General features: G+C 32.4%; 1 protein-coding gene across 4 annotated transcripts in view; it reads left to right on the forward strand.

Annotated features, from left to right (window-relative positions):
* PPIP5K2 (diphosphoinositol pentakisphosphate kinase 2) overlaps nt 1-24,991 on the forward strand; it is a 70,262-nt gene that overhangs the window by 10,953 nt on the left and 34,318 nt on the right. For 3 of the 4 annotated variants that reach the window (XM_088023416.1, XM_088023418.1, XM_088023419.1), the window contains 16 exons: nt 1,305-1,395; nt 2,605-2,690; nt 4,140-4,294; nt 5,544-5,645; nt 6,782-6,943; nt 8,041-8,162; nt 9,606-9,707; nt 10,797-10,883; nt 11,623-11,698; nt 11,780-11,889; nt 12,586-12,671; nt 15,300-15,425; nt 15,569-15,690; nt 15,949-16,131; nt 22,027-22,168; nt 22,932-23,155. In XM_088023416.1, coding sequence (XP_087879542.1) covers nt 1,305-1,395; nt 2,605-2,690; nt 4,140-4,294; nt 5,544-5,645; nt 6,782-6,943; nt 8,041-8,162; nt 9,606-9,707; nt 10,797-10,883; nt 11,623-11,698; nt 11,780-11,889; nt 12,586-12,671; nt 15,300-15,425; nt 15,569-15,690; nt 15,949-16,131; nt 22,027-22,168; nt 22,932-23,155 — 1,976 coding nt within the window. Of the gene's footprint in view, nt 1-1,304; nt 1,396-2,604; nt 2,691-4,139; nt 4,295-5,543; nt 5,646-6,781; nt 6,944-8,040; nt 8,163-9,605; nt 9,708-10,796; nt 10,884-11,622; nt 11,703-11,779; nt 11,890-12,585; nt 12,672-15,299; nt 15,426-15,568; nt 15,691-15,948; nt 16,132-22,026; nt 22,169-22,931; nt 23,156-24,991 lie in introns of all 4 variants that reach the window. The other variant, XM_088023417.1, reaches the window with a different exon arrangement.

The following is a 24,991-nucleotide window of genomic DNA, read 5'->3' on the forward strand; positions in this document are numbered from 1 at the left end:
CGCAGAGTCTTTACAAAGCGAGAAGGGTTTGTAATTTGTGGAAGTGATTCTTGTTATAGAGTACTTTTATTAAATTTTAAAAACTAAGAGGAATTTAGGAATAAGTCTTTTTTAACTGACCATAGTTTTTTGTTTAGTTTTGTTAACTTCAGTATGCCTTAGTACTTACTTCCCCTCACCTGTTCTGATAATGGTACAAAATACAGTGTCTGTACAGGTATTCTGTAGTGCCCAAGGTTAAATTCTAAAGTTATGCATGCTTACTGATTTTTCCTCTTTTCCTTAGACAAGATATTCTTTAAAATATTGTCATTTAAGGAATAATAAATATTTATTGGTAGCTTACTCTGTCAGGGACTATGTTAAGTGTTTTATATACACTCCTTTATTGAGTTCCTCAAAAAGTCCACTAGGTAAAACTTGTATAATACCCATTTACAGCTGGGAATCAGGGGCTTAGAGATGTTAAATAAATTTACCCAGCGTCACATAGCTAATGAAAGATGGAGCCAGGATTTTGAACCCTGTTTTATTAGACTCTATGGTATACTGCCATACCATCTCTTAATAATAGGTATTGATGGATAAAATTGGAGACTTTTAGTTTCAATACAGAGAGTGCGGTATAATTATTAAAATGCTTTAGATTTTTTCTAGACCTCTTACTATAGCTGCCATTTGATTTTTTTCCATGTAATTAGTAGTTTTATCAAAGTCTAGAAATTTTAGGGAGTTAATTTCTGATACCTTAACATTGACCTAGTTACAGCAAGTATGATTCTACTCATATATTTTATATTTAGAGCATATCTATTGTATGTGAATTAACTTTTGTTTTTGCTATTTTTAAAGATGCACAAGTTCTTTGAATTATTGGCAATTTATATGTATAAATATCAGACTAAAGTGAGAAGAAGTCATATTTATTTTTTTTAAATCACCAAGTGATTGTGATATACTTATTTATATAGGGGGTTCTGTTTGTGTATGAGGTAATCTTAACCTGTTATCAGGTGACTTTGAATAATCAGGCATTGACTAACATGTCAGTGCTCTACAGTTGGTTATATAGCCACTGGCTTGTTGTGCCTTATCAATCAAATTAACTAGGAAAAAATAAGACTTATTAATAATACCAGTTATGTCAAGTTTCATGTCTTTTTCCATGCTTTATATGGAAAGCAGTTATATGCATAATTAAATTAACCTTTTATGGGAAGTGGCATAAAATCAAATAGATATAAGTTATAGATGTCAACTTATCTTGAGATTGTACAGAATATGTTAATAATATGTGTTCTTAGGATTTCCACTGGACAAAGCAGTTGCCTATGCAAAACTCAGGAATCCATTTGTAATCAATGACTTGAATATGCAGTATCTCATACAAGATAGGTGAGTGATGGAGATGGCTGAATTAAGGGAAGGAAAATAACATTTATTTAGTATCTACTGTAAGCTGACATCAGGTGTTTTCATATACATTAATTTGTGGTATCCTCTAAATAATACTTAGAAATAGGTATTTATACCCAGTTTTATAGATGAAGAAACTCAATCCTGAATTAATTTGCCCAGAGTCACAGTAGTTCTGTCAATAGTGGAACAAGGACTTAAACCAGGTTTGTGTAATATCCAGAGCCTACTGAACCATTGAAAATTATGAACAACTTCTCTGTCATGTGACTGAAGATGAAATTAGCGTTATACTCATTATAACTAGACTTTTTTTTTAAATTGAATAGTGCAACAATTTTGAAAAATGTCTCATGATATATCTTAGCATTCATTTTACAGGCCAAAAGCATGGATTTCTAAGGGAAACTGTAGAATACAAATATATTTATTTATTTTGTTTGAGTGACGTTTCACTCTGATGGCTACCCTTACAATTTCACCAACATTCAATTTTCTTTTATGATAGCATTACAATATGAGATTATATGTGTGAAAATGCTTTATAAAACTTAAGGCCCAATAGTTTTTTGGTTTTGGTTTTTTTCTGTTCTTCCAGATAGTAAACATTATCAATATCTAACATTTTAAAACATTTTCCATAGATTTACATATTAATACATGCTTCTATGTTATATATACATATATATAAATGCAGATTTACTTTAAGAAATTTGGAAAATAAAAGCATAAAGAAAGGTATTTAACCCTGCTACTGTCTATCATAGTTTTTCATGTAGAAAGCAATGCATACATCCACTCACATTTTACTAAATTAGGGTCACTTTTCTCTTAAAATACTATGAACATTTTCCTATGTCGTTAAATATTCTTTGAGTATAAAGTTTTTAAGAGGTAATATTGTCATTGCCATATAGCAACTTTGTATTTAACCATTTCTTTTTATATATTTATATTCTCAATTTTAAATATTAATATTTTAATATGCCACATGAAGTATTGTGTGCATACATTTTTGTTCTAATATGGCTGAATATTTCCTTAGAAATTTTCAATATTTTTAATGATTTATTTGTTTATTTAAAAAATAAGACTTGATATCCATGCCTTTTTTAGTTATACAATAGTAATAATGTACTCTTCAAATAGAGCAATAAAATAAAAAAAAATGTTTTCCTTTTTCTTCAGAAGAGAAGTATATAGTATTCTTCAAGCTGAAGGTATTTTACTTCCTCGTTATGCAATTTTGAACCGTGACCCAAATAATCCCAAAGGTAAGAATATGAGATTTTTTTTTTTTAAGATTTTATTTATTTATTTGACAGAGACACAGCGAGAGAGGGAACACAAGCACGGGGAGTGGGAGAGGGAGAAGCAGGCTTCCCGCTGAGCAAGGAGCCTGATGCGGGGCTCGATCCCAGGACCCTGGGATCATGACCTGAGCCAAAAGCAGACACTTAACGACAGAGCCCCCCAGGCGCCCCAGAATATGAGATTTTGAGCAAGCTACCTTTTGTCACTCACATACTTTTGAGCCCCTTCCTTTCTATAATTAAGTAGAAGGAATTCAAAGAACTCATATTATTCTATTTACTTTTTTTTTAATGAACCACGTAAGCATTATGTTCAGTTGAAGTGTGGCACTATAAGCTAAAAGGCCCACTAATAATTTAAGAGTTCTATATCTTATTTTTCTTTGTTCTACATTTGACATATATCTGGGAATTATAAAGAATTTTTAAATTACATGCTTAATAAATTTATATTGATTAGGGGTAAACAAGTGATTTATCTATGACTGTTGAATTCGGGATTAGAAACTTCATGCTAGGATACCATAATTTCTGATGACTAGGAATTTAGAAATATTACTACTTATTAATATCCTAAAGCACCCTTTACTTCATTGTTCTGGTTATCTAAAATGTAGCATGTAAGTTATATGTAACAGTCTAAAAGGCCAAGAGAAATGTTTATCTGCTTGAAGATTTAATATTCTGACAAGGGTATTTTGGGGAATTTTGATGATTTTATTGTACCTTAAAGCAACTTTTGTTAAAAACCAGATATAGCATTTATTATCTGTAACAGGGAACTTCTCTCATTTGTCTAGAGGTAAAAAGTTAACTTCCTGATTGGATTTCTTGCTTACGTTATATAGGTTACTTTAATAACTTAAATAATGTCATGTTTTGTGGTATCTGTGATACAACTGATTCCATACAATTTTCAGAAGATGAAAACAATCTAGAATAATTTCTCAGTCTTTCTTGTTGGCATCATTTCATATCTAATGTTGAATTCTATGGGATAAGGTAAAATGTCAGGTTCATAAGATTTTGAAGAACAACTGTAGTTTTTAATGTCATAGATCATAAATCTTGGTATATGTTGTTTGCATAAATATTTTTTTAAAGAGAGAGGTGGGGGGAGGGGCAGGGGGAGAGAATCTTGAAGCAGACTTCCCTCCTGAGTGTGGAGCTCGAGGCTGAGCTCCATCTCCAGACCCATGAGATCACAACCTGAGCTGAAATCAAGAGTCGGACACTTAACCAACTGAAACACCCAGCCTCTTCTGCATAAATTTTTAATTAAAATCAAATCATACATTATCCAAGTTTACTTTTCTTTGTAAACTCTATTCTAGTAAAAACTTTAACAATAATATTATATATAGATAATAAACAATATGTAATTTTTCCTGCTGTTATTTTGATTTTTAGAATGCAATCTGATTGAAGGGGAAGATCATGTAGAAGTAAATGGTGAAGTTTTTCAAAAGCCTTTTGTAGAAAAGCCAGTCAGTGCAGAGGATCACAATGTTTACATTTACTATCCAACATCTGCTGGTGGTGGAAGTCAAAGACTTTTTCGAAAGGTAAACCTTTGTTATCCTAGGGGATGCTGTTATTCATACTTTGTACAAATTCTACTAAAAGTAATCAAGTATTTAATGGAACTAAGATTAAATAAGAATGTATCATTCATGGATAAATTCAAACTGATATCTTTCTTTGTTAGAAAAGCAAGGCATTATTTTAGTTATTTAATGTTGTTTATGCAAAATTTCTACATACAAAATATGAAGAAACTTACTTGATTTTCTATCTTCCATTTATGTATCTGGCATATGAGAAATTCAGGTAAAGATCAGTAGTCTTTAAGAAAAATGGCCCCCAAGATAGATAATTCATAGATACAAGTAATATCAATATCATTTACGTTCATGAAAGTATGCTCAAAACTGTACCCATAATAAAATAAATGCAAATGAAGTCTAAAAGGTAATGACACCGAATTACTTTTTGGATTGGCAAAAGATCAAAAAGATTGAGATAGTTGGAAAACAAGCACAAGCCCAAATGTTGTTGGCAGAAATGTAAATTAATATAGCCTTTTATCTCTTAGCAACATAATTTAACAATATATTAAGATTAAAAATGCATGTACACTTACAAGCAATCATGGAAATGCAAGTAAGAACACAGTGAGATACTATTTTATATCCATTAGAGTGGCAAACATTAAGTTTAACGATACTAATTATAGACCAGAATGTAGAGCATTGGGAACTCACATACATTGCTAGAAGACTCTAAATTGTTAAAACAGTTCATAAAATATTTTGGCATTATCTTTGTAAGTTGAATATGAGCACCTAGTAATTCTATCACCTAGTAATTCTACTTGTAGTTTGTACCTTAGAAATGCTCTTGCACATGGAACACTTAAAAGAATGTTGAAAGCAACACTGTTTTACTGGCTAACGCTTAGAAAACAACCTAAATATTCATTAATAGAATGAATGAATTATGGTGTACTTATACAGTGGAAAATTCTGTGGTGGAAGAAGTGAACAAAAGAGGGTTACATGCAAGAACATGGTTGAATCTTAGGAACATTATTCTTACTGTTCGTTGTATTCTTATGCAATTTAATTTACATGTAAGTTATATTACAGCAGAAAATAATACAGTGTCAACTCTATAGTAAGTGTTGTTGAGTATCTGTGCACCAATAAAAGTTTTTGGAAATATCTAAGATGGAAATAGATGGTAAAAAGGTCATATTATAAAAATGAGATGAATAATTTAGTTTTTATATTTGTGGACATCTTTCATTTTCAGATTGGCAGTAGGAGTAGTGTTTATTCCCCAGAAAGCAATGTACGAAAAACAGGCTCATATATATATGAAGAGTTTATGCCCACAGATGGTACTGATGTAAAGGTAGGACTGATTACAGTATATTTTAATTTTGTATTTAGTTTACCAACGATATCAGAAAAAGAGAGTACTCTCAGAATAGACTCTATTCTGGATCTCTTTCTTTTTATGACCAGGGATTCTTTATCTGTTTTGTATTACGAATGCCTTTGGCAATCTGAAGCCTATGGACCCTTGTTTTAGAATAATGTTCTTTGATGCTTAAAACAGGATTGCCAAGGAGACAAATTTTATTGAAATGTAGTTACAAAAATATTTAAAAACCAACTTTGTGATACAATAATATGTGTTCTTCTTTAAAAGGACATTAAATAATAAAATATAGTGGGTAAGGGTCCAATAGCCACTAGTTTCTAAGTGCTGATTAGTGTAAATGATGTTCTGATATCTGCAACAATTGTAGTATAATACAATCAAACAATATGTTTGATTTGGTGACAGATAAGGTCTTAATTGCTTTACCTTCATCCAGTCTCTAACGAGAGTGTCTTTTTTTCTAAGGTGTAAACCTGACCATGAATCTCTCCTTTAAAATTCTCTTGTGGATTTTGTTGACCATAGGGTAATAATCAGGTTCATAAGGATGGCATACAGAATATTGCCCAGTCTGTCCTATGAACCTTATTTCTTACAGAATAAAAGGCACCAAATAACTTACTCTTACCTGAATACATCATGCTCTTTAATGCCTCTGGCCTCTGTGTTGATTACCTTTACTTAGGGTGCTGTTCCCTTTCTTGTCTGCCTTTCAGCGTATGCTGTCCCTCACCACCACCCCCAGTTTTTTAATCTTTCTTTTGGCCATTACTTCCTTCTGTAATGTACCTCTCCTTTGGTTAAGCTAAAAAAAATTGGAAAAGATCACATCCTATACAACCTTGTGTTCCCTCGTAATGCTCAGTATAATCATTCTCTGTAGAGAACAGAATTTCATGTTAGCAGTTTTGCCATGTAATTAATTATTTATAATCTTTTCCAGTGTATTGAAAATTTTGGCATGTGAAATAGAAAGAAGTGTGAAAAGAACAGTCTGGAGACTGAAGTATTTTTTATTGATTATTTTTTCTTCTGATTTGTTGTCTGCTTTTTTTCATTTAATACATTTTAAATAATATATAAATTTTTAACATTTATTAAAGGTTTATACAGTGGGTCCAGATTACGCGCATGCTGAAGCTCGAAAATCTCCAGCGCTTGATGGCAAGGTGGAACGAGACAGTGAGGGAAAAGAAGTTAGATACCCTGTTATTCTTAATGCACGGGAGAAATTAATTGCCTGGAAAGTCTGCCTTGCTTTTAAGGTAAGATGTTTTACAGGCCATATAGACCCCTGTAAAAGAAATTCTAATTTTCTTTCTTGAGTAAAAGAAAATTTTTTACTTCTAACATTTGACTAATTTCCTCAGTGAAATCATTAGGCTTCCAATAATGTATGTTAAAGATTTAAACCAAAGTAGTACAACTTGATCTATTAAAGGATAAACTTTACCTTTTATAAAGTCTTGTCTTGGGTACATAATATAAAACTAGTGTGTTACTGGTTATTAAATAATAAATACTTTATATCTTCATAATTTGAAGTCACTTTTGTGGAAGGAATGTTAGTCTATAAATACATTTTAATAGCTTTATATAAATTATTTTAATTATGTAATAACAGGATTCCAAAAGACATGACTTAAAATCACATTATACTAATATGTGATGATTTGAATATAAGGTGCAGAAAATAGAAAATTTTAGGAGCCTGAGTAGGAAATTTCTACCTTGCAACTGTTTTCTTCTCCCAAATAAACTAAATTTATTTCAGGTGCTCACGAGGATATAGTTGTCAGGGTGTAAAAGATTCAGAGGGAGGAGCATCTGGCTGGCTCAGTTGGTAGAGCCAGCGACTCTTGATTTCGGGGTTGTGCGTTTGAACCCCACATTGGGTGGATAGATTGCTTAAAAATAAAATCTCTTAAAAAAAAAGATTCATAGGCATAATTGGACATTTCTTCTGGGACATATCTTCAAAACTTTTTCCTTTATGCTTTTTTGGATTAAAGTGATATAATTTCTACTATCACAAAATTTAACAAAACCTTTAAAAATTTTTACTCTTCTTTTTAATTAAATGTTACTTGAAGAATGTCTTGTAATAAATAGTTTGTTATTTTTTGGCCTCTCTTATCTCTTAAGCATTTTTGTTCTATATTTCATGGGGGAACTCAAATGATCATATGGTATGTTTTACATGTTTTGAGTACTCAGGTTACAGATGAATAATTTCATTTATTACTTACTATGAAATAAACTAATAAGCAGTAGTGAATTTTTAGGCATTTATAAAATTTGATACGTTAAAGACTGAAAAACTGTGAATCCTACTTTAAAGTTTATAATTTATTTTAAATAGCAAACAGTTTGTGGTTTTGATTTGTTACGAGCCAATGGACAGTCCTATGTCTGTGATGTCAATGGCTTCAGTTTTGTGAAAAATTCCATGAAGTATTATGATGATTGTGCAAAAATACTTGGGTAAGAATTTTTTCTTTATATTTCTCCTCTTTACCTTTGTTACAGCTAATGCAGACTAGCTATTCAGAAACCAAATTATTGTAAACATGAAATGATCAGGGTCCTGGAAGCGCTCTAGAATAAAAATCAATGTTCATAAAATGACATCCCCAAAGAACTATGCCAAATCCTGAGTTATACTTTGGGTTATCAAAGTCAGAGTAATCTATGGCCAGTATAGATGATGGCTTAAAGATATTTTAACTTAAAGATTTAGAAGTGCTATACACTTATTATTCCAGCTAATTTATTAGGTTACTTTGTTCTGTAAGTTTTTGATACATGATTACAGTTGAAAAAGTTTCATTCTCTTACTTTAAGGGGATATAAAAATGAACACTGATGAAATAAATAACCAGAGTAGAATAGAAATATTTGGAATTCAGGGTTTTTTTGAATGATACTGCTTTCTATAATTATATGTCACTTAAAGATAATCACATGAGATTATCAAGTGAACCCAAAAGAAATTACTGCATGTAGAAATGCCATTTTTATTTTCTTTGACCTATTTTCTTATACCTTGACTTAGAAGATTCACAAGACAAATAATTTTAAACCATTTCAAAATATATATGACAAAGGCATAGAAACACTTTAAAATGTATTGTCATAATCAGAGTCAGCTTTTATAGTATATTTTATAAAGATTGGTAAACTTCACTTAAGGTGAAATTTGGGAGAGCTTACTAAATTTTAGCATGAATAAATGCTAAGTTTAAACAAAACAAAAAATGTTTTATAATTACTTAACATGTTTCCATTGTTAACCCTATTAGTAAAATATAATGGAAATTTGTTTAAAAAGAGCCATGGTATTTAGAGTAACTTCAAAAGTGATCAACAAACAGGTAAGAAATGATCCCTGGGGCACCTGTGTGGCTCAGTCAGTTGAGTGTCTGACTCTTGGTTTTGGCTCAGGTCACAGTTTCAGGGTCCTGGGATCGAGCTCCATGTAGAGCTCCATGCTCAGTGGGGAGTCCGTTGGAGATTCTGTCCTTCTCTCTCTGCCCCTACCCCCTTCTTGCACACACTCTTTCTAAATAAATAAATAAATAAAATCTAAAGACCTGTGGCCCTAAAGAAGAGACAATCTTGGTTTTCAGAATGTATCTGTGAGTAGATTTAATGCAATTATAGTGATTTATTTGACTCCATTGTGATTTATACTTTAAATAATAAATAATTCCAAATTTATGGCATCTCTTCAGTGTGTTCTAATGTACCAGTTTAGAACTGCTTATATAATTTTTTTTAATCAGGATTGATTCTTTGAGTTACTTTTTATGTGCTATAATCACAGAATCACTAGTTTGACCTTTTATGATTCTATATTGTTAGTCATTGAGTACTGAGTTTTGTCTTAAAATGAACTAATTTCTAGTTTTTCTTTTTGTATCAAAGCAATATTGTAATGCGAGAACTTGCTCCACAATTTCATATCCCCTGGTCAATACCCTTAGAAGCTGAAGATATCCCAATTGTACCAACTACATCTGGAACTATGTAAGTTTGAATATTTTCCTTTAGAAATTCCTTGGGTTTTGTACATCTCTGCTATTACAATAGAGATTAAATTTCTGAATGATTATTGGACACTTTACTGTGTATGTTTTCATATGGTTCACTTGGCAAATGGAGAAATAGATTATATGCTTTTGCGGGGTCCACCTAGACTAAAAATCTTTTATATTGTTAAAAAAAAATTCTGGAAAAACAATCCTGGAAAATGCTTAGTTATAGAACTATTGAATTAAGTCATAAAAATAAAGGAGGTGCCAACAGGTATGTCACTTAAAGGTTCATAATCAGTGGTCATACAACTTCTGTATTCTGAGTGTGTAAAGAAAAAATATACAGGTGTGTCTTGAGGTAAATAAATTAGACCAATATTGGCAAAGTGTCTAATAACATTCTACTAGTGAAAATTACTGCTTGAAACTCACCTGCTACTCAAGTGAGTTGACCAAATGCTTCATATTCACAGCTTAGACGTTTAGATTAGCCTGTTAAAAATTCTGAGAAGTCCTGGTTGGGGTGGGAGGACAATAGAAATTAATTATGTTTTTAAACCAGTATTCTAAACTATTTAACATAAAATTTTTTAAGGTAAATCTGCAGGGTTGTATTCTGTGGCTTACAGTTTGGCATACACTAAAGTATACCCTAGCCTTCTTTCTAAGACATTATTATCTTCTAGTAATTTGAGTTTGAAATACTTGTTCTGTTCTTACAAGGTCAAAATAAATACAACAGCTATAAAGTAAAGCTTTATTTTGCTTTGATTTAAGGAAATCTCAGTCTGTAATGATCTATGCTACAGGGCAAGTATTTAATGAAGTTCCAGGATTGCCATTGTTTACTTTTATCCCAGTGAAAGCTGATATATAGCTTAATATTACTTCCCCTCCAGCTTCTTAAAATCTTAAGATTGAATTTGATAAAATCAACTGGTTGTTACAAGTACTGTTCTTCATGGGAAAGATCTCGAAATGGTAGAAGGTGACTCTAAACAAATAATGAGATGTTGTATTAGTCTGAATTATATAACAGAAATCTTTGTTAGAAAATTGAGAACATTTTTTTTTATTTTAGGATGGAACTTAGATGTGTCATAGCTGTGATACGTCATGGGGATCGAACACCAAAACAAAAAATGAAAATGGAAGTGAGGCATCAAAAGTATGTTTTAGGAGGAATAATTATTTAATCAGGAGATAATTTAAGATTTCTGATAGGGGATTAGCTGATTTGATTAATACATCATATAGTAAAACTGTTTTCCCATTTCTTGGCCATTAATTTAAACCACTGGATGCAAACAAAATCCATGTAAAATAATTGTATGTATCAGCATTTGAAAATTATTATGGTAATATCCATCAATTATCGTCCATCTGATCTGGCTTCATTTACTGTTGTAAAGGCGTAAACATCCTTAGATGTTGTGTTTAATCTTGGTTTGTTATTCTCTTCATTGCTTTCTATGAGTCTTTAACCTCTCAACCTTCTAGAAGAAATTAGTAGAATGGAAGTTTATCTTTTTTCTCTTCAGTATTTGATTTGGAAACAATAAAATTTAAAACCTGAGCCAATCAATATGTGTTGAAACATTTTTTAATATGTATATGTATGCAGTGACTTCAGAGAATATGATATTTAGTATTACAATCATATACTCAGTTTCCATCATGAGAAAAACTTTTAAAAATGATCTAGTGATTGTTAGTTTGATGTGCTCAGGAGAATAGTAAGTTTTATCACTCAGTGGAGCAGCAACCTTCTATAGTGAAAGAGGACACACAGTATTTGAAATCCATAGATCTGAGTCCCATATCTTCATTTATAAGTGATTTATGTAAGTGTATAGTGTTAATACTAATTATTTCAAAGGACTAATTGTGCTGTCTTTTTTTATAAGATTTTTTGATCTTTTTGAAAAGTGTGATGGATACAAATCTGGGAAATTAAAACTCAAAAAACCAAAACAGTTACAGGCAAGTGCATTTTATTTCTTGTTGGTTTTAAATTGCTAATGACAAAGTTACATAAAAATTCACTTCTTTATTATTTTATAGGAAGTGCTGGACATTGCCCGACAACTTCTTATGGAGCTGGGGCAAAATAATGATTCTGAAATTGAAGAAAACAAGTCAAAACTTGAACAACTTAAGACTGTATTGGAAATGTGAGAATCTTTCTGAAACTCCTAACTTTGATTTTTGCAGTGTTCTTTTTTTAAAAGAGTTTGTTAAATTTCCTTCCCAGTTTGATCTTTTTGCACTTTATTGCTGAAGCTGAAGAGAAATTAGTGGAAGTCTAGTGAGATTTTTATTGGTACAGTGAGAAAATAGATGGTTGTTTTGAAGATTATTGTTTTAGTTTTACTTTTCATTTTGGGATGAGAAGAATTTGGATATTTTATGAAATACTATTTAGGATGAAAGCCAAATTGCTAACAGGACCACTGATTAAATACTCTTTAGTTAAAAAACAATTTTGAGCTATGTTTTAATCAAGTGAAATTGATAACACTGGTATTCCACTTATAAGCTTTATATAACACCTTAGAATCTTATTTCCTTTAATTTTTTAGATACCCATACATTTATTTTTTTATATTTCTATACTTTGTCATCTCTTCAAAATTGTCTAAGTTTTATAGAGGAATTTTTTTGTATCTTCATTTTTGATGTGATTAGAATGAGTACCGATGGTACAGAGATTTTCTGCTAGGGTATGTTAGAGAATTCATCAATTAATTAAAAATAGAAGGGCACGTTAATATGTAGATTTAGGTTTTCTAGATGGATTTTAGTTTTTCTGTAGGAGGTTGCATTGAATACTTACTAAAAATTGTTCTGCTTGTCATTTTGTTTTTCAGGTATGGCCATTTTTCTGGAATAAATCGTAAAGTCCAATTAACTTACCTCCCTCATGGTTGTCCTAAAACATCTAGTGAAGAAGAAGGTATATCACTATTAATACCTCTTGTGTTTTAATTTATGTGTAGGGACTTTACTGATCTTACTACCTTTGGACCCTCGTCTGTGTAATAATTTAGGGACTGACATGCTGAATAAAGGAAAAATAAAGTAGAGTTTTGTTAACTTTCTCTTCAATCCTTTAAATAAAGGATAGATTTTATTCTTGATCCTTTGAGTAAAGGATAAATTTTATTGTTTTGGAAACTGCTTAGGACTTCCCTTTTACTCTGGGATTGTTTCAGAAAGTTTATTTATAACTACATGTTACTTAATGGACCCCTTTCTTCCTCTTTTGGTGAAAGAGGGCAGAGTATACAGGAAGAAAGCTCAAAAAGTACAAAAAGACTGAAAAAATACATAATAAACATGTTTCTAATACAGCTTTTCCTCCACTGAAAAAATCAGAATAAGCATTTAAAGAAGGTCAGGTCCGTCTCCTAAAAGTAGTCAGCATAAAACTCCATAAATTCATTTACATTTTATTTTTATTTATTTATTTATTTATTTTTTATTTATTTATTTGAGAGAGAGAGAATGAGAGACAGAAAGCATGAGGGGGGGAGGGTCAGAGGGAGAAGCAGACTCCCTGCTGAGCAGGGAGCCCGATGCGGGCCTGGATCCCAGGACTCCAGGATCATGACCTGAGCCGAAGGCAGTCGCTTAACCATCTGAGCCACCCAGGTGCCCAATTCATTTACCTTTTAAAAGAAAAATGGGCAGGGGTTGGAGAAGCCATTTCATAGAGAAATGTAGATGCCCAATAAAATAATGATAATAATAGTAACTACTTTTGCCTATCACACTAGCAAAGTATTTTCTTGTTATATTCTTTTGTCAGATCGATGGTAAGGAATGTTGATGAGAATGCAGTGTGAGCAGATTTCAGTCTATTGGGAGGAGTATAAATTGACATAACTTTGAAAAGTCATTTAACAATTATATTAGAAACTTCAGAAATGTTCATATGCTTCAATCTTAATTCTACTTAGAAGAATCTATCCCAAGGAAGTGGTCATATATTCAGGGAAAGATTGATCTCTGGGGATATTCACAATATCATTATTTATAGTGGCATAAATTGAAGTAATGATTATCTTAAATGCAAGCACAAGTTTGATTATGTTGATCTTTATAAATGTATTTTAAAATTTGACATGTTGCTATTTTGTCATACTTGTGATTAATAGCAATATAGATTAATTTCTTATATTTTAATGTTCGTGATGAAAAACATTCAATAAATAATTGAATTGATTGAAAAAGCCTGTTAATTAATTGTCCTTCCATAAATTAATATTGGCCTGCATAATAAAGCACATACAACTACTGTCTAGTCCCAGGAAAAAGGTTGATTTCTATCACTTTTAATGAATCATCATTAAGTTTTTTAGCACTTCTATTGCTTATTTTTATTTTTTTAAATTTATTTTAATTTTATTTTTTTAAAGATTTTATTCATTTATTTGAGAGAGGGGAGACATAGCTAGAGAGAGAGTGCAAAAGCAGGGGGAGGGGCAGAGGGAGAGGGAGAAATAGGCTCCCTGCTCAGCAGGGAGCACAACAAGGGGGCTCGATCCCAGGACCCTGCGGTCATGACCTGAGCTGAAGGCAGATGCCAAACAGATTGAGCCACCCAGGCACCCCCTATTGCTTATTTTTAAATTACCTTTGTTTCTGTGGCCCAGTACAGATCTTAGGACATGATAAAGGGCAGATAAATTAAGTATAGAAACTCATTTGCTTGTGGAACTTCCCCTAATATCTGAGAAAATCTTTGGTCGGGAACATAAAGAGATTGCACAATTCCAAATATAAAAAGCTGCTCTTGGCTACATTTTATTATATATATCATTCATAAATTTAAATTATAATAAATTTTAGGCTTTTTCATCTCACGTCTTCCTAAAAATTATGCAAATCATTGATTCCTCATCATAATGTATACATCTTCACTTCAGCTAACATTACCTTTTATTTGAGACTTTTGATATAAAGACAAGATCTTGATCCTTTGGTCAAGGAGCTCTTAATCTAACATTGCTAGCACAACTAAATTAAAATATTGGGCAAATACTATTGGTGTCATGTCACCATGAGAGCAGGGAAGGTAGAAACAATACTTCTTTCAGAAAACTGAGAAAGAGCCTTCTTCGTAACGTATGGAAGAGATTTTGAAATTTTAGTCACATTTTAACAGAAGGAGCAAAGGGTGTTCCTGACAGAAGCAAAAGCCTACAAAGATAGGTATGTTCAAAGGAACAGAATAATTTACATAAAAGCTATATTCCACTGCAGAAGATAGAACAAAGAAAAAATTAATCTTGAAATATGTCTCTTTAAAAGAAACAAACTTGGGGCACCTGGGTGGCTCAGTCATTGAGCGTCTGCCTTTGGCTCAGGTCATGATCCCAGGGTCCTGGGATCGAGCCCCACATCAGGCACCCTGCTCCGCGGGAAGCCTGCTTCTCCCTCTCCCGCTCCGCCTGCTTGTGTTCCCTCTCTCGCTATGTCCCTCTCTCTCTGTCAAATAAATAAATAAAATCTTTAAAAAAAAAAAATAATAAAAAACCCAAACTTGACATTTGCCTCTCTCCATTCACATGTGTCTTAGATAGCCGAAGAGAAGAACCATCCTTACTTTTGGTTCTAAAATGGGGAGGAGAACTAACTCCTGCAGGCAGGGTCCAGGCTGAAGAACTTGGAAGAGCTTTCAGGTGTATGTATCCTGGAGGTCAAGGTAAATCTTGGCGCTTCTTTAATTTGGTTAAATCTGTGCATTATGTTTTCAAATCTTCATTTATTTTGCAATGTTACTAAATAGTTTATAGAAATATAGTGAGACAAAAATATAGCTTAAGTGATTTGAGTATTTGTTTTCAGGAGATTATGCAGGATTTCCTGGCTGTGGTTTACTGAGATTACATAGTACCTACCGACATGACCTCAAAATATATGCCTCTGATGAGGGACGAGTCCAGATGACTGCAGCTGCTTTTGCAAAGGTATAAGTAAACGTTTCTTAGAATTGCTAGGAATGTCATCGAAGACTTTTTGCTAAGGCGATATTTAAAAATCCCAAATTTGAAATTTCAAACTTGAGCCCTGAAATGGTGATGGGCTGTATTATTAACCAAGTTTATTGCAAATAGTTAGCTTATACCTTGCGGGATTCGGCATGTAACAAAGTAAGTATTAAAATGCTTTCTATTAATTTGCATACTAATTTTAAAATCTGTACTGGCTTTATCCAATATGTTTAGGGGCTCTTAGCTCTAGAAGGAGAGCTTACACCCATTCTTGTTCAGATGGTAAAAAGTGCAAATATGAATGGTCTTTTGGATAGTGACAGTGACTCCTTGAGCAGTTGTCAGCAACGTGTGAAAGCAAGACTTCATGAAATACTTCAGAAGGATAGAGATTTTACTGCTGAAGACTATGAAAAGGTGGGTCTTAGCAAACTCTTTTACATTGTGAAATATCATGCACATACAGAAATGTATGTAAAACATAAACTTAGAGCCTATTGTATTATAAAGCAAATACTCCTATAGCCACCATCAAGATACAGAAATAGACCACTGGGACACCTCTGGCCCCTGTGTGCCCCTTCTCAATGGCAACTCCTTCCCAATCTCCTAGAATTAATTACTATCCTGACTTAATATTGCTCTTTTTATAGTCTTCTCATATCAAGAAACTTATTTGGCTAAGTATGCATCCCTAACTGCTGCGGTCTCAGTTTTGGCTTTTTTCTAAACTTTCATACGATAGAGTCGGTTTTCTTTTATGTTTGGCTTCTTTTGCTCAATATCATGTTTGTGATGTTCATCCGTATTTTTGAGAATTTCCATAGTTAATCAGTAATCACTTCTATGTAGTATTTCGTTTTAGGGATTGGCAAACTTTTTCTGTAAAAGGCCAGATAGTAAATTTTAGGCTTTGTGGGTCACATTTGGGCTCTTGTTGCACATTCTTTTTGTTTTTTAACCCACCTTTTAAAAAAGTAAAAACCATTCTTTGCTCATGGGCTATGCCGCAGGCCACATTTGGCCTGTAGGCCATCGTTTGATGACCCACGTTGTATTTTATGAATATGCTATAATTTATATATATACTTGTATCATCGTCACGGTTTTGTGCCCTTACGATTAGCAGTGCTATGACTGTCCTTGTATATCTCCTCGTGCATGTGAGCATACATCCTCTTGGTATATTCTATGGTTGGAATTGTTGTGACCCACAGTATGCTTATGTTTCAATATGAGTAGGTAATGTCAAACTGTTTTTCCAAATTCATTGAACCAATTTACACTTCTACCAGAAATCCAGGAGAATCATTAATTATTCTACGTAGTCTCTATTCTTGGTATTCTTGCTATTCTCAGACTATTCGGTTTTGGCTATTCTGAAGGTGGATGTGTAATAGTAGCTCATTGTGGTTTTAATATTTTCTGACCGTTTAGATATCCTTTCATGAGGCCTTCTCTTCAAGTCTCTTGTCCTTTTTTCTACTGCTTGTCTGTATTTTTCTTAGTGAGTGGTAGAAGTTCTTAAATTATTTTGGATACGAGCTCTTTTTTATATGTGGTCTAAATCCTGCCCCCTACTCTGAGCCTTCATGATGTCTTTCAATAAGCAGAGGTTCTTATTTTTCATGAATTCCAAGTTTAATTTTTTCCTTTATGGTCAGTGCATTTTTTTTTGATGTAGTCTAGTATCTTTTTTTTAAATTATTGAGACATAATTGACACACATTGTTTTATTAGTATCAAGTAGACAACACAGTGATTAGACAGACAAGACTATATCCTGTGCCATGCTCACCACAAGTGTAGCCGCCATCTGTCACCATACAATGCTATTAAAATACCATGGACTATATTCCCTGTGCTGTACCGTTTATCCCCATGACTTGCTCATTCAATAACTGGCTGCCTGTATCTACCATTCCGCTCTAATTAGAGGTCATAAAATATTCTTATGTATGATCTTCAGCACCATATACTGAAAGACTGTCCTTTTTCCTCTACTTTGTGGCACCATCTTTATAATATATATATACATGTGGTCTATTTCTATACTATATTCTTTTTTTTTATTTTAAAAGATTTTATTTATTTATTTGAGAGAGCGAGAATGAGAGAGAGAGAGAGAGCACATGAGAGGGGGGAGGGTCAAAGGGAGAAGCAGACTCCCTGCTGAGCAGGGAGCCCCATGTGGGACTCGATCCTGGGACTCCAGGATCATGACCTGAGCCGAAAGCAGTCGCTTAACCAACTGAGCCACCCAGGCGCCCTATACTATATTCTTTTCTAGATCCTGTGCCACTGAATACAAGATCACCCAAGTCCTACATGCTTCCTTCAAGTTTTTCTTAGCTTTTCTTGCATTTCCATATAAATTTTAAAATAAGCTGTCAAAAATCCTGTTGCAATATTGATTTACATGGATCGAATCTGTAGTTTCTGAAAATCTATATCTTTTAATATATTTTTAATTTTGTTGTAAGTAGTACCTCTAAAAATGTTATTTTCTGTTGCTATGCAGAAATAGCTTTTTAATATTGACTTTATATGCATCAACCTTATTGAGCTCATTTATTAGTTTAATAATTTATCTGTAGATTTTTCTTTATCCTTTGAATGCATCCAGGTTTTTCTCCTTCCTTTTGGATCTTGTTTATTTTATTATTTTTTTCTTGTCGTCAGTAACTAGCAGCTTGAAAACAGTGTTAAATAGAAGTGGCATATCTTTTCTTGTGCATGTTCTCAAAGAAAGCTTTCAACATTTATCCACTAAATGTTTTCTGTACTTTTTTTAATAGCTATCCTTTTTCAAAATAAGGAAATTCCATTTTGTTCCTGTTTTGCTAAATGGAAAATCAGTGAATTTTATCATTATTTCCTTTTTATCTCTTGTATCATATGATTTTTTGGGGGGATATAAAGCTATCTTGGTTCCTAGAATAAACTCAACTTTTATATGTATGTATATATATTTTGTTATTTTTGTTGTTAATGTATCTCACTGGTTTGGGTTTACTATTTTTTGGTTAGTAGTTTTACATCTGTGTTCATGAGTCAGATTGACCTTCACATTTTTATTCTTATGTCTTGCTCTGCTTTCAATATCAGAATTATGCTAGTCATAAAATTAGGGAGTCCTATTTTGGGGAAGGAGTTTGTGTACATATCTTTAAATGTTTTATAAAATTTACTAGTAAATCCTATGGGGATTTTCTTTGTGGGAAATCATGTCATCATTGTAATCATGGATTCCAGAGTAATTAGTAATTTTCAGTTATTACGTTTTGTGTCAGTATTAAATTACATTCTTGTAGAAGTTTATCATATCCTCTTTAAATTCTTTGTAATGTCTGCAGGATCTGTAGAGATGTCCCTTTTTGTTTCATAACATTGTACTGTCTTTTTTTCTCTTGATCATTTTAACTGGTTGATGCATTTTATTAGTCCTTTCAAAGAAATATCTTTAATTTGTTGGTCCTCTTTATTATGCACTTGTTTTCCATTTGATTAATATTTGTTTAATTTTGTATTTCTTCTACTTCTGTAAACTCGTGTCACTAGCTGTGTGCTTATTAACTCATGAATATTCAATCTTTTCTAAAATACAGACTTTAGTCTATAAATTTCCCTTTACAACTGCATGCATAAATTTTGAGGTTTGTGCAGTTTGGGATATTTTCTGATTTCCTTTGTGATTTCTTCTTTGATCATAGATTAGTCAGAGGGTTTTTTTTAGAATTTCAAAACCTGTGGCATTTTGAGTTAAACTTTATTTCTAACTTTATACCATCTTAGTAAAAAAAAAAAATTCTTCCTGAATTTTTTTGTTTCTTCACTGTTTTGTGTGAAAATTTCCCACTCTAATTGTGGATTTTCTTTGTAGTTCTCTTAATCTTTGCTTTACGTATTTGATGCCATGTTATTAGATAGATCAAATTTAGAAACGATATATTTCCATCAGTACTTTTTGCCTGAAAGTTTGAGGTTAATATAGCAACAACAGTTTTTCCCCCTCTTACTTGGTTTTGCATTGTACATCTTTTTTACCTTTTTAGTTTCAGACTTTTTGAAATTACATTTTTAAGTGTATCTATTACAATCTGCATATAACTGGGTTTTTTTAAATGTATTATGAAAATCTTTAGGGCAGTTTTATTTACAATATAAATTATTGACAAATTTATATATGAATCCACTATATTTTCAAGGGCTTTATATTTATACTGCCTTTTTAATTTTTCTCTCTTCTGTTGTTGAAATTAGTACTTTTTACTTACTTATTTCTCTGTTAGCTTAAAAATTATATTTGATTTTATTGTTTGTTTTGTCATTACCCCAGAGATAATAGTAGGCTTCTATAACTTCTTAAAGTCGAATGTTTATATACATAGTGCTCTTACTCTTCCTGGACAATGCAAGTACTCTAGAAAAATACTATTCAAATGTTAACTTGCATAAGAATCACTGGGAGTCTTGTTAAGAATGCAGATTCTGACTTATCATATCTGGGGTGGGGACTAGGATTCTGCTTTCAGTAAGCTTCCAGTTCATGCCAATGCCTGCTAGTTCTGGGACCATACATTTAGCAGCAAGCCTTAAGATCCTTGTAACATTTGCATAGCCTGCAACTTTTATGCTCTTAATATTGTTTATTTTAATTTTGTATCTTTTAAACTGTACAATGTCATTTTTATTATTCCTTAGGCAGGGAGTTTTTATTTAGATTTATCCATTAATTTGCCCTTCTTTGTTTTTTTGTTTTGTTATATTTTGTTTTAGTAAGCTCCATGCCCAGCTTGGAGCCCACTGAGGGGCTTGAACTCAAGACCCTGGGATCAAGAATCGAGCTGAAATCAAGTCGGGCATTTAACTGAGCCACCCACACGCCCCCTCATTTGCCCTTTAAATTACTTTTTATTCTTTCTGAAGTCCATAGTTTCCATTTAAGAGCATTTTCCTTCTGTCTGAACAACTATATTAATTCTGTTAGTTTACTGATGGTGAATTCTTTTCTGTCTGAAGATGTTTTTATTTCAACTTTACTTTTTTTTTTGTTTTTAAAGGAAGGGAGGGTGGGGGGAGGGGCAGAAGAAGAGGGAGAATCTTAAGCAGGCTCCACCCCCAGCATGAGAGCCTGACGTGGGGCTCAGTCTCACAACCCTGAGATCATGACCTGAGCTGAAATCAAGAGTCGGACGTTTAACCGACTGAGCCACCCAGGCGCCCCTCAACTTGACTCTATAGGATATTTTCACTGGGTATAGAGTTCTAGGATAGCATTTATTTTCTTTCATTGCATTGAAGATAATGTTACACTCTCTTCTTGCTTCCAGTGTTTCCCTTGAGAAGTCAGTTGTTGATCTTATTGTTATACCTTTGAAGATAGTCTTATTTATTTATTTATTTATTTATTTATTTATTTATTTATAACTCCTTCTGGCCACTTTTAACATTTTTACTTTTGATTTTCAGCAGTTTTTCTGTTGTATGTTTAGATGGAGATTGCTTTTTTAAACTGATCCTGCTAGTAGATTAGGATTCTTGGATCTGTGGTTTCAGTTTTAGGAAGTTGTCTTTATGGTTTTGATTTTTGTCTTTAATGTAGCATTTGTTACCTTCTTCTGGGTCTCTAAATACATGTTTGTTAAAAATTTCTCTTATCCTTTTTAAAAATTTTTTTCATCCTTTCATCTCTATGCTTTATTATGGATAAAATTTTCTCACCAGTCTTCCAATTTACTAAATTTACCTTTGGCTGTACTTAATGTGCTTTTAATTCAGCCAGTGTATTTTTCAATTCTAAAATTTCTTTTTGCTATTTTAATATTTAATTTGTCATTTTTCAGTCATTTGCATTTTTTATTTTTAGTGTTTTATCTTTTTGAACACAGGAAGTTTCCTCATTTTTCAGGTGTTGTTTTATTTTTATGTTCTTTCTTTTTAATTCAAATATAGTTAATAGTGTTTTATTAGTTTCATGTGTACAATATAGAAATTCAGCAATTAGGGTTATTGCATGTAAATATATGTTGAATGGTTAGAACCATACTGAGTCAGCAGTTTGTCACTATAAGTTAGAGTACTTCTGCTAAATTTTCTCTGTGAGTAATTAATGATAACTAATCTTTACTATTTTTTAAACATGAAATTCTGAGATTTTTACTTCCTTCTTGACCTTATTACTATATTTTGGGCATCATCTTAATGTATGATATGGAATTATTCTCCAGCTATTGGAAAACTTTTTATATTGTTCTCTTGGACAATTAGATAAATAACTAGATGTAATATTTACACTTTCCTCATTTGTAGCTTACTCCATCTGGAAGCATTTCTCTTATCAAATCAATGCATTTAATTAAAAATCCTGTGAAGACCTGTGACAAAGTTTATTCCTTGATACAGAGTTTGACTTCTCAAATCAGATATCGAATGGAAGATCCCAAATCATCAGGTAAATATTATGTGTTCCTTGGAATGTGAAACAAATGAAAATTATTATCCAAATACTGTAAACATTTTAAAATAAGATGTATTAATCTTAAGAAATTAAGCCTCATACTATTCTAGTTATGAGTTAACATACATCCAGCAGAAGAATAATAGCTAGGTTATGGTTTCTTTTCTCTATGATAGCATGAAAAAGATAATAAAATATTATTATTTGAATAATTCTGTAGCATTGCCGTATAGTTAAGCAGCAAATAGGCAGCATAATAAGAAACAAGCAATAAGAAGATGATCGGGGTTCTAACTCTGAGATTAGCCTTGTTATAACTTGGGCAACTTTGAAATCTAGGATTCTTACTGGTAAAAATAAATCCTTTAAAATGTTTAATTTCTAAGTTTCCTTTCTGCTAAAGACTGTCCATTCTGTTAGTTCTGTGAATCTAGTAAGAAAAGACTACTACTTAAAATTCAGAATTGAAAATAGCCTAAAAGAGTTTTGTTATAATTGTTCTTTTTATTTTGATTATTGAAGCGTGTAACATACGGCAAGGTCTTTTATAAACCCAAGTCCTAAAGCAATTATTTATATCTTTTCTTTAGGTCTACACAATATATGGTTGCTAATGGTATATGACTATGATAACATTCCCTACCTTCTTAACAGTTTTACCTCTGACATTTAAAAAAAGTTTCTAATTATCAACTTTTTGTATATACCCTTAATCTGATTCTAAGTTTAATATGCTAAATATGTTATGTTGTTTTAGATATTCAGCTTTACCATAGTGAAACATTAGAGCTTATGCTACGTAGATGGTCCAAGTTGGAGAAAGACTTTAAAACAAAGAATGGAAGATATGACATTAGTAAAATCCCTGACATATATGACTGTATAAAATATGATGTCCAGCATAATGGTTCCTTGAAATTAGAAAATACAATGGAATTATATAGGCTTTCGAAGGCATTAGCAGATATTGTTATCCCTCAGGTAAGTAAATCTCGGAATCAGTTTTCTTATAGTGTTTTGTAGATTCTTTTAAAATGTCTATCACTGGATAAAAGACAGTTGATTTTCATCTCCCTATAAAATCCATAACTTTTAACAGGAAAGTAATTATGAATTTATATTTTAAGCTTTTTATTATATTAAATCATTACTTGATTTTCTAATCGTTTGATTGTAGTGACTTTAAAACTTAAGGATTGATACTCCTAAAGAACAATAATATACTAACAAGACAACTGAAAACAGGATAGAATGAATCACTGAAATATTTATTGGCTACTTATTATTTACCTACCAATTCTGTGGTATGGAAGTATGTGGCGAGTGGGAGAAAAAGGTAGCTGTAGCCCAATGTAAAGTTTGCAAGTATTTTGAAAAAAAATTTTTTTCTGAGAGAGAGCAGGGAGGGAGGGGCAGAGGGAGAGAGAGAGAATCTTAAGCAGGCTTCACACCCAGTGCAGAACTTGACGTGGGGCTTGATCTCACGACTCTGAGATCGTGACCTGAGCCAAAATCAAGAGTCAGACACTTAATTGTTACCCAGGCACCCCTTAAAAAATTATTTAGAGGTCGAAGTGTAAGTTGTTGTTGGAAGGGTGCAAGTCATGGGTCTTTTCATTTATAGGAGAATAAAAATAAAGGTGTAACCAGAATTCAAATAATTGAAATTAATTAGGCAGAGAATCAGATTGATAATAAAGAGGCAAATGACAAGACAAGTGAGATATGTTAGCAGAAAATGGTTCCAGATTCCCTGAGCTGAAATCCAGATTCGGACACTTACCTGACTGAGCCACCCCGGTGCCCCTCAATTTCTCCAAAATTTGGGGTCTGTTTTCAACTGAGTGACTAAAGATTATTTGGATATTATAAGGAGGAGATTGGAGTAGATCAGACATTCTACCTATGAACCAAAGTTAAATAGCAGTGAAAAAATGGAATACATGAAAAATATGAAGATGCTGAACAAAAAGAGCCTTACTTAATACATATAAAAATGGTTTAAATAGTATCAGTGTCCCTTAATTTTCACACAAAGTTCAGGAAAAACTACAAACTTCAAAAAACTGGGAATTCAGACAGTACACAACTTACCTACAATTATTTGTGTACATGTTAAAGATTAGCTTATTCTTTCAGCCTGAGAGAACACTGCTTGTTTGGTCAGATGTATAATATAGACAATCTTAGGTATATTGTATGATTCAGTGATTTGTGAAATGAATTCTTAAAAAAGAAGATAAAAATACCTCACATATCAAGAATATATCTTTGGGCCTCTTAGGAAACACTGACTTAGCAAACAAGGAATTATTATCTGACAACTTCTTTTTACTAAACGGAAGAGAGCTTTTATTCTGCAAAAGAGAAATTTAGGGGCACCTAGGTAGCTCAGTCAGTTTTGTGTCCGACTCTGGATTTCAGCTCAGGTCATAATCTCAGGGTCCTGGGATCAAGTTGTGCGTTGGACTCCTTGATCAGTCAGTGGGGAGTCTACTTGTCTCCCTCTCCCTTTGCCCCTCCCCATAGGCACATGTGCATGCTCTCTCTCTCTCTCTCTCTCTGAAATAAATAAAAAAAAATATTTAAAAAAGAAAAAAGAGGTACAACAAATAATACATTATATGTAAAAAAAAAAAAAAGAAGATAGCAGGAAGGGAAAAATGAAGGGGGGGGAGTCGGGGCGGGGAGACAAACCATGAGAGACTATGGACTCTGAGAAACAAACTGAAGGTTCTAGAGGGGAGGGGGGGTGGGGGGATGCATGAGCCTGGTGATGGGTATTAAAGAGGGCATGTACTGAATGGAGCACTGGGT

The sequence above is a fragment of the Eumetopias jubatus genome, unplaced genomic scaffold (assembly GCF_037043125.1).
Source record: "Eumetopias jubatus isolate StellerSeaLion01/CBP00866 unplaced genomic scaffold, mEumJub1_p1.0 scaffold_5, whole genome shotgun sequence".
Classification (NCBI taxonomy): Eukaryota; Metazoa; Chordata; class Mammalia; order Carnivora; family Otariidae; genus Eumetopias; species Eumetopias jubatus.